The following is a 15,851-nucleotide window of genomic DNA, read 5'->3' as shown; positions in this document are numbered from 1 at the left end:
CCATAGGATGTTTTCCAGTCTGAATTACTAATTCACTGCACAGCCCTTTATATAATTAGAGATAATATCTATATATTTCAGTGTTTGTCCTTTACAAGAAGCTTCAAATTTCAAAAAAATAGTAAGAAACCAGAAAAGTTAAACTGAACTCAAAAGAAAAATAAATTGCTAAGTATTTTCCCCCAACGAAGTCTGATAGAAATGAACAGGAATGCAGAGAGGCAAAAAAAGTCTACCTGACTGTTAATTGAAGAGAACCAAAAGGTTCATCATGGGTACAGAATACCCAGGGATGACTTTTATTGCAGCAGGAAGTACAGATTGATATATAAGCTTGTTACACCAGAAATGACAGAGATTTATCTTTATAGAGACTGTGTAAGCAGAAGCTTCTGGCTCCAGAAGGACCATCTAAACTAAAATTTTGTTTATATCCACTTTTGCAGAAAAGCTTCCATCCTCATTGGTTCTTTCTGAGATTTGTCCTTAAGAGACATAAGGAAAGTTTTACTTCAGAACAAAATGGTGTATTCTTCAATCCCAACTTAATAGCAGAACTAAAACTTGACACTTCTGATGAGCATCAGTCGAGTGTTTAAAGAGGCATACTAAGATTAATTTTTGTAATAAAATAAAACCATCTTATTACAAAAGAACAAAATTTAGGTTTCAGTGATTAATTGCAATAACCAGGCCTTGGACACGTGTTAAAAAACACCAAACATTTCCATGCATGATACCTTATGTTTTTCTGGATCCAATTATGTGGATGTCAGAAATTTATCTGTTTCACCAAACACCACTTGCACAGACCCTTGAACTTTATGTGCTTTACAATGACAAAACTGAAAGGAAACCCTAGTTAAAACCTTCTGGTGCTCTGCTCACGACAAAGAGGAAGAAGACTGAAGAAAATCAACATCCTGTTTTAAAAATCAAGTCAGCAAACACAGCTGTAGTTGAAAGCCATCAAATTAGCTAATACTTATCAGTAGCAAACAAAAAAAACAAGCTTATTATAGTGAAGAAGTCAGAGGAAATTTTGCAGAGCTTTGGGTACTGAAATATAAATTGCCTGAATACAGAATGTGTTTGCTATCAATTGTTTTTCAGAGTAGATTATTTGTGTAAATTGTGAATGATCCTGAATTTGAACCCTCCTTTCCCCAGCTCCCAGAAATAAGTCTTGCCATGCTCAATACCTGGCTTGCTGTTGTTTTACCGTTACCAAATGATTATCAAATTATATTCTTTGGGTATATAAGCAATAAAGTATTTAAATATGTATTGAGGAAAATATTATTTTAGTATTGTTTCTAGTCTTTTCTTATTCACGGGAAAGCTATACTGGACTAAATGACCTCCAAAGGTCCCTTCAAACCCCAACCATTCCTAACTCTGTGTAACTCCAGAAGTGCCCAAGTACAGTGATGAAACCAAAGTTCTATTTGCTGGTTATGGAATGGTCCTGGGAGAATGTGGGAGGGCAAGACAAACACACAAGCACAAATCCTGACTGCGCACAACCCTAAAATACCGATGCAACCTACCCACCTTAAAGAAACAGCTATCTTCCAAAACTCTGCATAATGTGCTTGTTTGAGTATTACTGATCTAGATGAATCAAGCAAACAGGGCCTCATGTGGCTACTTGGGATGACCTCAAATCAAAACACTTTGGCATGCCCTGAACGACGTTCTTGTAATACCCATCACCACCTCGCTTGTTTCTTCTCCCCTCGACACCTGAGCTCCTTGGCCCCTACCTGGTTTCCAGCGGGATGTTGCTGTTCAGGACCCAGCTGTTGTGGAGATGCACAGAATCCTGAGTGCTGGTGGGGGGCGTGGGGGCGGCGGGGCTGGGCTGGCTGCGGGTGGTCATGGATCTCCTCTGCAGCGAGTCGGCCGAGGGTGGAGGTTTCCTGGCGCAGGTGCAGGCGTGCGGCGGTGGGGGTGGCGGCGGCAGCGGCCGGAAGGTGAACTGGTTGTGGGGGCTGCCAGGCATGTCTGAAACGATGGGGAAAAGGCACAGAAACACACAGAGGATTAGTGTTCTAGAAAGATCGAGATGGTCTTTAAATGTTTTGCGGTTAGGGGTTCAATTGTGCTCATCTTAATTAGAAAAGGAAAGAGGAGGCTAAAGTCTTGAACTGAGGGAGGACAGATTTACATGAGATATTAAGAAGCAAATATTTGTTGTTTATTGTTTATAACCTGGCAGAGGTTGCCCAGGGAAGCTGTGGCTGCCCCATCCCTGGAAATGCCCAAGGCGAGGAAGGACAGAGCTTGGAGCAACCTGGCCCATTGGAAGGTGTTGCTGCCCTTCACTTATTTTGTCAGGATTTTTTAGGGATAAATAAAGAACAGATAAACTAACACTGAATTGCAGCACGGATACCAACTAATTTCACAAGGTATAATTCTCATTTAAAACATCTATGAAAGAAATAGTATAAAAATTAGTCTTGCTCTTCAATTTGAAAGAGAAAATTAATAACTACTGGGCACCTAACAAACATCTTTCATAAAACAGTGTTAACACATTTCTGGTGTCTGTTACTGCATTGGTTAAATGAGTGCTGAGAAAAGGTCTCTTTTCTCAGAATAATGCAGTAATGATCCAGACACCCAGAGAAAAAGTTTCATGTCATCTAAACACAGATGAGCTGGGAGGGAGCTCACAGCCACTGGACCAGTCTGAGAAGGAGACAGAGGGAAAGATGTGTGTGGTGGGTACCCAAGGCTCTGCTCTCTGTGCTGCCACTGCCCTGTGGGACCCTCAGGCTGCCCCCCAGCACCCCAAAGGGCTGTTGTATCTGCACAGGGTCCTGTCTAACAAACGCTGCCACATGGCTCAAGGTGGCTCAGCCTGAGACACTGAGTTTCAATCCTCCTGCAAAGGACAACAAAGACACCCAGACGGTCCAATGGTACTTTGAAGGAACAGTAAAACCTTGTTTTCTCTACTTCCCCACAAGAGTCTCCAAAGACTCTTACCACAGCCAAACACATAGCTATGGACAATAGCAAATGCTTTCTAAAGAAGATAGTGGTGAAAATTGCTGCCAGGTTGAGTGATCTGCGAACTTGTTAACTTGAAACTCCTCCAGCTACTTTACCTCAGTGTCTAATGCAGCTTTATCCCATTTCTGCACTCATCCTCACTCTCTCTTTTACCTTAGCAGATGGCCAGTTATATTTGCACATATCCAGCTGCAGCAAAGGTCTGATGAACATGCAAAAACTCCCTGCAAGGAACTATTGCCATGCGTTTACAACACATGCTTTCTTTACATTATGACATGATTTGTCTTCAAGGTGAAAGATAAAAGTGTATTCCCTCGTGGGAAAAAAGCGCCTTTTTCTCAGTGATTGTCTCAATTTACCCCAACTGGAGAAACAAGGTTGTTTAGTGCTCCACATAAGCTTTTCAATGCTGTGGTAAGCAAAGCTGCCACAGATTTGGCCCAGGCTTAATCCTTTTAATTTCATTGATCTTTTATCAAGGCAGCATTCTTACAGTTGCACTAAGGTTTACGCTGTAATATTCGTTTGCATACACCAGAAAAGCACTTCTAAGCATATTAGAAAATTGGAGACCTCAGTAAATTAAATCACTGGAGTCAACAGTCCAGGGCTCCAAAATAATCTGCTAAGGCACTTTCATATAATAATTAATCTCAGTAAATCCTGTATCCTGCTATTTCAGAATTGAGAGCTACCCCAATTTTGCACACAATATTTGATGTCCGGTATCCTCACGTATTTGATCAATGACATTCCCTTACTTAAGGTATCAATCTTAAAGCTGCTCTACAGAAAATCTGCAGGATTATTATACAACCTGTAATTTGCATGACAAGCAATTTCAGTGGTTGTGCCACTGTCCTGTTAGAAAAATGCTGATTTTTGCCAGGACACATATTCAGACACTACAAGGTACATCAAGAGCTATGCAGTAAATGCTGAACAGTTTCTCTAGGTATTTGGGGAAAAAACCCTGTATAATCTATATGGCAACACATCTTTTATTTCCCTTCTTCCCCTTTTATCTGTCCCGTCCCTATCCTGTCGATGGCACTCAATTGACAGAGTTTAGTTTGTTCCATGCAATAGACTGGTTCTGCTTTGTGAACCATAAATTCTCTCTCTGGCTGGTAGGGTACCTTATATCTCCCAGTGCAATTTATCACAATACATCAACACATCAAATTTCCTGGGGGGATTCCTTTTTAATTATCACACTTGTCACCCTTTCATCCAGCTACTGGCATCACAGAAAACCTCACACTGGAGTCTGATTATTTTGGTGATTTAAAAAGTGTTCTTCATCAGACCCTCATTTCAGTGAAGCACTGCGAACTCATTATGCTGAGAATCAGCCTGAGTTTCCAATTAGTTTTTACAGACTTTCTACTTTGGCAAAGTTGTTTTTATTTTGCTTGAAACTAAGTCTATATCTCATTAACTTTATTTTTATAACACAAAAAATCTTGCTTGGGATATAAAACAGCATTAAATCTAAATATACACACTTAGGATTCTTCAGGATTCTAAATAAACAGCAGACTGTTTATAATTGACTTTAATAACTTACTGCAAAATAATTTAAATACCTAAAAAGGGATTATGCAAAATAATTTGTCTAAAGCCAACAAGCTTCCAAAATGCGTAAGACTGATATAGGAACTGGCTTACCTAATGCTATCCATAACAACTCCTGCTTTTATTTTTAATGGTTGCTAATGCTGTTCAGATTTTTTAATTCTTGTATATAAAAAAAATTATGCATGACATGCAAATACAGTGTTATTTGTTTTCATTGTGTTCACTGATTTGATAGAAATTCCCATTTATCTGAAAATGTAGCTCTGTAACGTTACTTCAGCCCAAACTTTACACTTGCAATAATCTGCTTCAAACCAGATTTCCTGAGAAGTAACCAAGCCAGAAGTGATTCCCTTGGCCTTCATCAGTGTCCTTCTCATCTGCATTTAGCTAATTTTTTTTATAGACAAAGGGACTGTTTAGAAAATTTCTGAATTCTTTCCCCTGAGAAGTAACTTTTTTTTTTAAAGTTGTCCTCTCCTTTCAGCAGAGCACATCTAGAACTGTTTCCTGAAAAGATCCAGACAACCTTCTGGTGATTTTTTTTACTCCAACTCTTGCACGTTCCCCACCCATTTCACGAACTCTACTCAAACTTCTTTCTGCCTTTTTTTTTTTTTAGGGGTTTTGCTTTCCTTCTTCAGTAACAAGAATAACACAGTAAGTGTTAATTTGATGGACATTAACATAAACTCATTTTCCTTAAGAGTCAGGCTAAAATGCCTTTGTAATCATAAACATGTTTCCAAATTGCCTTACAGACAGGCAAAAATGAAATAAACAGCTTAATCAACTAGTTAGCACATAATTTAAAGTTAGTTTTGAAAATTACCCTACCCTTGGCAGAACTATTTTCCTAACAGTTTTGAAATATACTTTACTATACTTTTTGGATCCATATAAAAGACAAGGTAATTGAACTGTTTTATCATTTACTGACAAGGCTACAATAGCCTGTATTGTTATTAGGTGAAGTATATCAGAGAGAATATACTAAAATGTAATGAACCATAAAAGGTTTGCATCTAACCTGCAGTGCTTTTGAAATATTTTAATTTTTTTTCAGTTCCTGAATTTATTATTTCTTGGTATGTTCGGATTTTATTATTAAATTTACTGGATGTGTCTCAGTAGAGTGCCATGAATCAGCTGGCAACCCATTATTTAATGAACGAGATAGCAACATATGTTCAGGGAGTTTAATTCAGTTTATTTAAAAGTTCTGTGGGTATACTACTGCTCAGTTACAAGCTGCTCTGTGATTATTTCTTAAGCATGCTTAGAATTACAGAATGCTTTGGGTTGGAAGGGACCTTAAAGATCATCCAGTTTCAAGGCCCCTGCCATGGGCAGGGACACATTCCCCATCCCAGGTGGCTCCAAGCCACATCCAACCTGGCCTTGGACACTGCCAGGGATGGGCAGCCACAGCTTCTCTGAGCTACCTGTGCCAGTGCCTAACCACCCTCACAGGGAAGAAATTCTTCCCAATATCTGATATATCTGCTGTCTGTCAGTTCAAATCCATTCCTGCTATCACTGCATGCCTTTGTTAAAAGTCCTTCTTGTGCTCTTATAACCTCTTTATGTATTGGAAAGTTCTGTAAGGTCTGTGTAGAAGCAGTAAGGACTGCTTAGCATGGCAGCACTTCCTTTTTGTGTTCCTTTTAATGTTTTCATATTAAAAGCTTAATTTGTTCTATAAGAACTAAGTAACTATATTTTGTAAACACTCATACTGGACCTCATTCTAGGAAACTTTACAAAAATATAATTACCCAGTTTTGAACACCAGAGGAAAAAGGGACAATGGGGCCATCACCAGCAGATCTCTCTTTAAAACACTCTAGTTTTTACTGAAGTGAATGTATCATGCTTCTTTAATGCTGCTTAATACAATCTCTTGTGATATAGCACTAAACCTGGCTAAAATTCCTTCTGGAGTCCCTACTTATTTGGTAGATTAATGAGCCTGGGATTTTCCCATATTTTAATTTATACTTTTGATTCATTTCTAACAAATAAATGCTGTATTACTTGTCTACTAGAAAATCTTCACAAGTCAAACAGTATAAGTAGACTTTATTACCCGCACATGATATCAAGTATTAATGCCTTAAAAGCCTTAGCAACAGTGAGCATAAGGAATTTTCATCATCAAGACTTCTGCATTTGTCCGTTATTTCCCATTATCATTGCACATCAGGATGGTAACACTGCTGGGCTCCATTTCTGGTAAAACTTCCATTAGTGGCATGACAAAAGTGAAAAAAATACTTGAGATCTCAGCATTTTGGAAAATAAATTTGAAGTGTCTCGAAAGGGTGTCTGCAGACAGCTATTTCTTGACTCAGCTGCAGAAAGATGTGGGAGAATTTTATCAGGCAAAAGAATGGAGGTTAGAACTCATTAGAGAAGGAAAGGCAGTGATTTATCTCTAGGGAACTATCACATGGCCACCTTTTCCAAGTTTCTGGGTGGGATACATTTAATAATATTCTGTCTTTCGGGACTCAAAAAATTCTGGCATCTGTTGTCTTTGTACTGTATACTTAACTTGTCAGTTTTACTTTGCATAATTCTTGAAATAAGACTGATATACTCTTTTTTTAAGGTGCGCGTGGGGCAGTGTTTCTGCTTTTTCTGATGACAGAAATGTTAATATACTCAAACCAAAAGAAGGGCTTCTGGGCCCAAAGCTAGCTTTTTTCCCCCCTGCAGCTGTATCAGCTAGTGCAATGAAAGACATTACCTTTCCTGACAAACTTTGCCTCACTTTAGAGGCACTTATATCTGTAGAGCATTAGAGCTACAACAGCACTACTCCTCCTTAATTAACTCCATCACTCAGTGTTTTAACTTGGGAGCCTGATTGCTGAAGTAGAATAATTTTGGTCATAAACATTCCACTATAAAATGTCCCTCTCTATGTTGCAGTTTGTAACCTGAAACGAGTTTCAGTTATAATGCTGTGTACTGTGGGTGAGATGCAAGGTTTAAATGTTATCATGCAGAAGCACCTGACAATATAAACATGCCAATGCATGTTCATATGAAATAAACATTGCCAGAGGGGAATGAAAAGCAACAGTTCCTGAGGTGCTTTTATTCTACTGAACTGCCTGAATTATAGCTTTGTTCTATGGCACTTCTTCATATAGCTGTTAAGTACTAATGTGCTCTATGTGTAATATTTATGTGGAGAACATTCCATTTATGTGAAATGCTTACATTTATGTCAATTAACGTGAAAAATTTGCAATGAAACTATTCTACTCACTCCCTTCCCTCTCCTTCATTGCAGGTGGTACATCTGTCAGATTCTAACACCCATCCAGCTGAGACAGGACTCCCTTAAATCACTACAGTCTGCCAACAAAAGACAGGCCCCTTGGTGACTGAGTCAGAGAGGTCAAGGACAAAATGTGAAGGGAGAAGAAAAGCACTGCTCCAGTCCTGATGGAGTCTGAGGGAACAGCCTAAACAAGCAGCTCAGGCTTCCAGTAGTTTGTTTAGCAGATCAAGCAGCTGCTGGTACAATTAACATCACACAGCATTCAAAGGGCAGAGCGAAGATTGACAGCTCCCAGCCAGCTTAAAGGTGATATTTTCAGGAGAATGTGTAATTCCTGCCATTACTTAAAAGTGCTGGGTTCAGTCAATATCACAAGTTGTAACTTCTATCAGTGGGAACTCACAGGGGATAGTACAATCACTATTCTAAAACTCCCAACAAAGCGGGAGAGATTATAGTTTACAGAGAAAGCCTATCATCTAGGTTTGCAAAAGCCAGGCACTTACAAGTAGCCTGGCAGCAAATTTTGATGACCTAAGAGGTGAACAGATTTTGATTAAAGAGCAGTTTATGATTGGTAAAATAGGTTGCAAGCAGTCATGCCTGTAAAAATTAATGTTTTCGCAGTTATTGATGGTTTTCGGTGGTGATAAATATTCAAGTTTTGGCCCTTGTGTTATTAAATTCATTAGCTGTGAGGGCTTCCTGAAAGGCATCTATGGGTAATGGAATTAGCAACTATAAATCATATTGAAATACACTGTGTATTCAGCCCAATAGGTCAGTGGAAATATCATGAATATGGACATATTAAACCACTTTGTCACCACCCTGCCTGCCTCTTACCTGCTTCATCTGTGTTCCTGTTATTTTGCAACATTTTCAGGAAAAAAAAGACTGCTTGAGGCCATGCCCTGGTACAGACCCAAATAACATAAAGCCCTGCAGCATTTGAGCTCTCTGCCCTTTGAGGGCTGAGGTGAAGATTTTTCCCTTTTAGTACTTGTCTCCTCAGGGATGGGGACAGTGACATGAGTCCCACCAGGTCACCAAGGTACAAAATCCTCTTCCACTTACGGCCCCTCCACAAGAGACATCAGTTTGTTGATTCATAGTTTTGCAAACATAAACTATTCTGTGGCTCTACAGAAATATGCTAATATGATAAGCCCTAAGTCCTGGTTAAACCTGCCAGTTACATCAGGACCCAAACTTCAACCCTGATGGGCCCTGAAATTACTGAGTGCAAGATCCTTGGAGCTATTTGGAGTGAGACAGAGCTAGGGCTTTGTTGTCATCACAGTTTCAAAAGACATACTTGCCTTTTTCTTCTAAAGAAGTTTTTCTTTAGAAGACAAACAAATTTTTAAATAGACATTAATGGCACATTATCTTTTAATTATCTATTTAAACAGAGAATTATTGTTTTAAAAAAGGGAAACAATTTTTTTTTTAAAAGAAGAATGGTAACCTTAGCTGTAGGATAGTTAGCGCCAATTTTTTCTTGGTAACTCTTAGAATTACAAGGTGCCATTTAAGGAAGCTGCATGTACTTGTCAGATAGCATAACAGAAGGCTATTTGTTGCTCACCAAATGATTTTACATGGTATCTAAATTACACTATATTAGTTAAAGGATATACCACAGGGTAGAATTAGCTGATTGACTACTCCTGCCTTTTATCCCTGAAGACAGTTTACTAGTTCTTCTCCCTCTCAACTTAATGCACAAATAAAACAAATACTTCTACAAAGAGATCTATTCCTGCATTGATGTTTGTTAACATTTTCTTTAGAAATGTTGACACTTCTCCTATAGTCCTGAGCTGGCTGGGAGGAAAGACAATGGAACACGTGTAACTGATGGTAAACAGCCAATCGATTATTTTTCAAAGAAAAGCCAAACTCCTGTAGGGAAAGACAGAATAACAACACAGAAACAGGTAATGTAATGCCTGAAAATGAACATAACACAAGGCCACAGCTTTCAAATCAGTCTCTCTAATGCATATTTAGGCTCTTAGAAGAAAGCATGTGCATTTTCTGAAATGCCAATATGCTTCTTCAACCTCTCCACGAACCTGGGGGTTATGCCTGCCTCCACAGAACTATTCAGCACTTTTAACTCCTCTCTGGTGTCTATTGTTAGCAGCCCTGCACTCTTGTAATCATCTCTGCAGCTCTGAGCTGAGCATCTATCAAGCACCAATAGGGCCACTGTTGCAGAAGCAGATTCATCTGGTTAACTTCATCCAGGAAGGTTCAACAAGCCTCTCCTGCTAGTCTGGCTCAACTTGCAAAAGGAATCTGGTGCAATTCAAAATTAACAAAGATGACATTATTTTACAGCATTAATAGGCTATAAAAGTTCTTTGTGATAGTATCCTCAGCTCACCTCACAACATGTTTGTGTTTCACTCAAAGCTTATACAGTTATTTAAACTCATTGTAAATAAGACACACATTTTTGAATATTACTAGAAATTACGTCTATAAAATACTGAATAAAACCTTCAAAACAAATGCATAAAGAAGTATCAAGGGAAAAATACTTTTTCATATGAATCTACCCAACAAAGTATTTTAATGAGCGCAGATCTATTAAGAGAATTCTCAGGATACTGTAATTATTATTCATTTTCTAGAATTGTTTCACCATGAAGCTTTATGCTACTATGGGGACTTTAATGTTTATGTTTTGTGACGGCTGCGTTGACTATTAAAAAGCAATTTGGCTGACATTTTAAGTCTTTTGTTGCCAGTTTTAATTGGATTGTTCACCAAGCATCAACTCCCCCGTTAACTGCAAAAATTACAGGCCGACGTCAGTTTATAGTAATGACTGTTTAATGATTTTATGCTTTCAGTATGCCAGCTTCATACGGATGCATGCATGATTAGTTTCATATCAAGACCTGTAATTAAATAATTGAAACCTCAACAAAAGAAAACATCAAACGGGAAGACATCCTTAATAAAGACTCCCAAGATTTATCAAGACACTCATTCAAAATAAAAAATAATTAATATTTTGGGGTCAAACAGTGGGAGAGTTGGTGTTAAGAAAAAAGTTCTCTCACCTTCTCCTACAGAAGAAATTTCCCTTTAACTGATTCAAAGTCTGAGAGCTTGATGCAGTGAATACTTGCACACCATTCTGAAACCTAACTCAAAATGATTCAGAATTCATTATTAGCTATTTTTGTTTACTTTCCAGACTAGGTGAAGCTAGCTAGCTTTTATAATAACAAGATATAAAAATAATTATACCTCAACTGAAACTTACAGTACTTACAGCCCAAGAAAAACAAGCCCACTAACTTCTCAGGTATTCAGGTTCTTGAAAGAAAACAGATTATTCGTCTTTGTTCAGCTCTGAATCCTATGCCAAACTCCTACATATTTCAGAATTTCACATAGAGAAAAAAGGGCTTTTAGAAGAAAACTCTTTGAAAGTGTGAAATATCCATGAAAATAAAGCCAGAACAAAGACTCGCAGAGCAGGGCCAGCACTGCACAGGCAGCGAGTGCCTCCTCATACTGCTTAGAGAATTTCACACCCGATGATTTTGGCCACTTGACATGGGTGGAAACTTTCTGCAGGCAGCTCAATGTTTGAATTTTGAAAAGAACTTGGTATTTCACACATTTTGATACTTACAAAGTCCAGGGAAAAAAATTACTGACCAAGGGCTTTCACTGTCTTGATAATAACAGTGCACACCTGCACTAGAAAATCTGGGATATGGTGCCTCTGTAAACTGAGCCCGTGTATTTATGGATTCACATTAATTTTACACCTCTGAGGTCAAACATCAGACTTTATTGTGTTACACAGTAAGTATTCAGGCAAATTTCAGCAATTTATAGCAACTTCAAAGAACTTACATTCATCTGTTTTCAGGCTTGACTTTTATAGACTACAGTCACCTACTAGAAAATAATAACCTACTGGAAAGTCAATAGGTTTTTAAGGTTGCTTCATTTTTATGTACCAAAAGCTGTATGCCACACAGAATCATTCATTTTCCTTTTACTGCCAGGATGATGGCTTAAAACCTGTTGTGACCAAACTTCTGAGCAGATGGCTTTATTTGAAAGATTTAGGGGTAAATTTAGGGCCCGCTTCTTTTTCCAGTTGCAACAGTGTGATATGGGATTAACTCCATTGATTTCAATTATGTTATTCTGCCTTGGTTTGTTAGATGTAACCATGGAAGAAAACAGCCCAACTTTGAGAGGGCATACCTATTTTTAATATATTTAGAAGTACAAAATTTGCCTCTTCAAAACATCAGCTGTAGAACACTGTATGATTCGGCTCCAGGAACAGCGTTATTGTATTTATAATTTAGAAAGAAATGAAGCACTGAACTAGTAAAATACATGTTGGCACAAACTTACTTCAATTCATAAAATAAGAAGGTCCAGCAGAGGTATGTGAATAGACCATACATCAGCAGATGAAAATTCATATTGGCAAAGGCAAGGTACCTCAAATTGATTGCTGAGAACTAAATTAACTCCAAGTCCTCAGAAAATGGCCCTGGGTATGTCTGCAAACAGCTCAATGAAAACTTCTTTTCTACGTACAGGTTTAGTAGAAGAACGTAGCAGCATGGAAAATAAAAGCAAACTGGACTGAATGTAAAAAGGTAAATCATGTTAAATCCTCAAATACACATTCTTGTAGAATACTTTGTTCTATTCGTGACGCTTGTTTTTCAGAAAAAAAATGGTAAAAATAGAAGGGATTTTATAAACAGATGAGTAGATTAGTGATGTTGCACTAAACAGATTATGTCATCTGAAGAGAAGCAAGATGTAAATGTTAGAGAAACAACATAATGAGCTCAGTAGGTACACAATTATTTATACTCACAATAAAAGTACAGTGCACCGCTAAATGAAACTGTTAGGAGAGAAATTTAAAACTGATACAAAGGAATACTCTAGCGTGGGTTTTTTGGGTTTGTTTTGAACAACAAATTTAAACTAGAAACTTGTTGCTATAAACTGTCATTGAGAGGAGAAGGTTGCAAATATTTTATGTGTAGATTTTATATAGATAATTATTCATCCACACAGAGTAAGCAGGCAGTACACACACAAATCTCAGTGTATCTAAGTTTAAATCCTACATATAAAAAGCAAGTATATGCACACAGGTATACAACATACATTTTACACACACACAAAAGTCTTCACTTAATTTCTATCCAGTGGAAACAACAGAAGGTAGGCTGATATTTCCTCAATTTATTTATAAAACAAAATTTTCATCATCTTGAAGCATTTAATTTTAGAACATTATTAAAATAGCATGGAGCAAAATTGCACTCACTGATCACTTCCTGCTCCAGCCAGAGAACCTCAACCAAATTCCAGGCATTGGTGAATTTCTTCCTATGTGATCAGATCATAGTTGCTTTAGTCAGAGGACAAAAGTAAGAGGAATGTATCATTTACTCAGCCAACTGGTGAAATAAGTTTAAGGCAATCCCTTCTGATGGCTGAAACAAAATGAATGGATCTGCCTTGAAGTTATGTACCACCAGTAATGCAAAAGTTAAAAACTAAAGAAGAAATAGTTCATTTGCAGATCTCAGAGTGAGCTGGGTATTGACACTGAACAGCAATTTGAAGCTCTTTGCATGATTTACCGTCCAGAAGAGAATAGACTCCTTCTGATCCTCATACAGATGTTTAAATTCTAATTTTGATGCCTACTTGCAGTCTTTTGAAATACGTGACTCTTAGAAAAGATTGGAAAATAACCTCACACAGGTTTTGTGAGCAGTACAAATGGGACTCCTGCTCTTCAATCTGAATGATGCAATAACCAAGTAACAAAGCACCCTCTGCCAAAGACATCTCACAGCACTGAATAACAGAATAACCAAGGAAACTAGGATGGGACAACTAGTTCTGCTCATTGCACTGTGCTTCATCCACCTGCCTTCCCTTATTGTGGAATATCCAAACTGAATGCAAATAAAGCAAACACAGCAGGGAAGTGGAGGAAGTAGCTGGCAATAATATGTGCAATAGTTACCTTTTACCAATGAAGATGAACAAAATGGATGAAGATCAGTAGGCAGTTTCAGCTTATACAATTTCAAAATGATCTTTTAAAAGAAATTATTAGAGGTGGGTTGCAGCATTCAGCTGAAATCGAATTCTTCAGAATTTCAGATGAAGTAGGAATTAGGAAAGAAAAAAGCATCATACACATCAAAAAGGAGAGGGCTGCTCAGACATAGCTTTCCTCCTCCTCCTCCACTCTTGTCTTTTACAATATTATATTGAAGAAAAAGCAACACACTGCGTATCTATCAAAATGAAGCATACCCTACTGCAGAAGAAACTACACGGCTGAAAAATGTTCGAGTAAACATGTCAATGAATTGGTTCCAGCTGAAAAAAGAAGAAAAAAGAGTATAAAGACATAATCTAAGCCAGCTGTATGGTAGTTTGTAGTCCAAATTCAGATGAAAATTTTGCCTAATGTAGGAGGGAACATCAGATGGCTGCAGAGACACTTCCAGGCTAGTTTACAGCCTGCAGTGATCTCGAAAGCTCTAATTCTGTCCTGTTGATTAGACAGGAAAAAAGAGGGAAGGGAAGGATCTGTCACCAGCTCAGCTCTGCAGTGCATGTGCCAGCACCCAGACTCGCTCTGCGAGCTGCAAAGCAACGGCACTGGTCCCAAAGAGCCTGTGCACAAAGAACATCTGCCGAGCTAGAATTCATCTCATGTGAGTATCTCTGCAATTCGATAGCCCAATATGATTATATTGCTACACCATGTCTATTAAAAACATTGCTGCACACATGTGACAGCATAGCTAATGAAAAAAAACCATCCACTTCATGGGAGTAAACTAAATGACAGAACTGTAGTTGACATTTATGGTATTGATCAGGCTCCAACATTAATAACAAGTAAAATGGTTTGGGAAGTTTATTCATCTACTGATTAGTGATTCATCCCCTTCCAGATGATCCCTGAGGATGACAGCATTGTGTATGTTTGCATTCATCTTCATTGTGAAGCATTTGCTTCATTTCACATGCTATAAAGGCGGCACTAAAATTATCATGATTTAACTACACAAAACTAAACACGTCACCCTGCTTTCAAAATGACTCTATTTCCCTAAAGAAAACCCTTCCAATCCCATAGCAACAGCAAAAACCAAAAAACTTCACGTCTCCTTGTAAGAGCCCCCCCAGGCATTAGTCAAAGACAAAGATGCTCTATATTAAGTTATATTACTAGAGAATCATTGAATGGCTGCTGTTAAAGTGAATGATATTGTCCACATCATCACTGAGTATGCCAAAATAATCTGGAAGATTTCCATAACAGATTTTTTGAGTTATAAGAAAATTCTGGACCCAGAATGCCACAGATTCCAGAACAGGATTGCAGGAAGTTACAGCTGGAAGTACACAGAGAGCACAAGTGGTCCTTATGTGTACCAAAAATAGGAGGCAAGCTCCCATCATTATAGTCAATGCACTGAGATGCTCCCCACCCAGAAGGAGGAAGGGTAAGGCATAGATGGAGTGAGGCATTGTCTTTTTTCCTTTCACATAAGCCAGGTGAATGCAAGGGAACTGCCAAGTGCACTCTCTTGATGGGCATAGTAACACATTCCTTCCCTCTCAGTCTCTGCTGATGCTTCCACCGGTGCAATGAAGCCCTTTATTTTCTGTCCCAAGTTCTTACTGTCAAGCAAAACTGAGCAATGAATGGGGATACAGTTCAGCTGAGAGCAGTATTTGATTTAATATTCCTATAATACTTTGAACATAAAAAAGCACTACAGAAGTGCTAAGTCTTATTAAGCTTGGCAATAGTGAATGTAGGGTGACAAGTTTCCTGAGACTTGACAGTATGGCTCACCAGACTCCAATGCATACAGGCATAACCAGGCAGTGC

The 15,851-nt window shown here is 38.2% G+C and overlaps 1 protein-coding gene across 6 annotated transcripts in view; it reads right to left on the bottom strand.

The window, feature by feature from the left end:
- TENM1 (teneurin transmembrane protein 1) overlaps window positions 1–15,851 on the bottom strand; it is a 452,127-nt gene that overhangs the window by 151,491 nt on the left and 284,785 nt on the right. For all 6 annotated transcript variants that reach the window (XM_085060418.1, XM_085060417.1, XM_085060421.1 and 3 more), the window contains one exon: window positions 1,767–2,007. In XM_085060418.1, coding sequence (XP_084916544.1) covers window positions 1,767–2,007 — 241 coding nt within the window. The remainder of the gene's footprint in view (window positions 1–1,766; window positions 2,008–15,851) is intronic.

Source organism: Lichenostomus cassidix, chromosome 4A (assembly GCF_008360975.1).
Source record: "Lichenostomus cassidix isolate B80296 chromosome 4A, HeHo_3.0, whole genome shotgun sequence".
NCBI lineage: Eukaryota > Metazoa > Chordata > Aves > Passeriformes > Meliphagidae > Lichenostomus > Lichenostomus cassidix.
The sequence above is the reverse complement of the archived record's forward strand: the minus strand, read 5'-3'. Positions and strand labels throughout refer to the sequence as shown.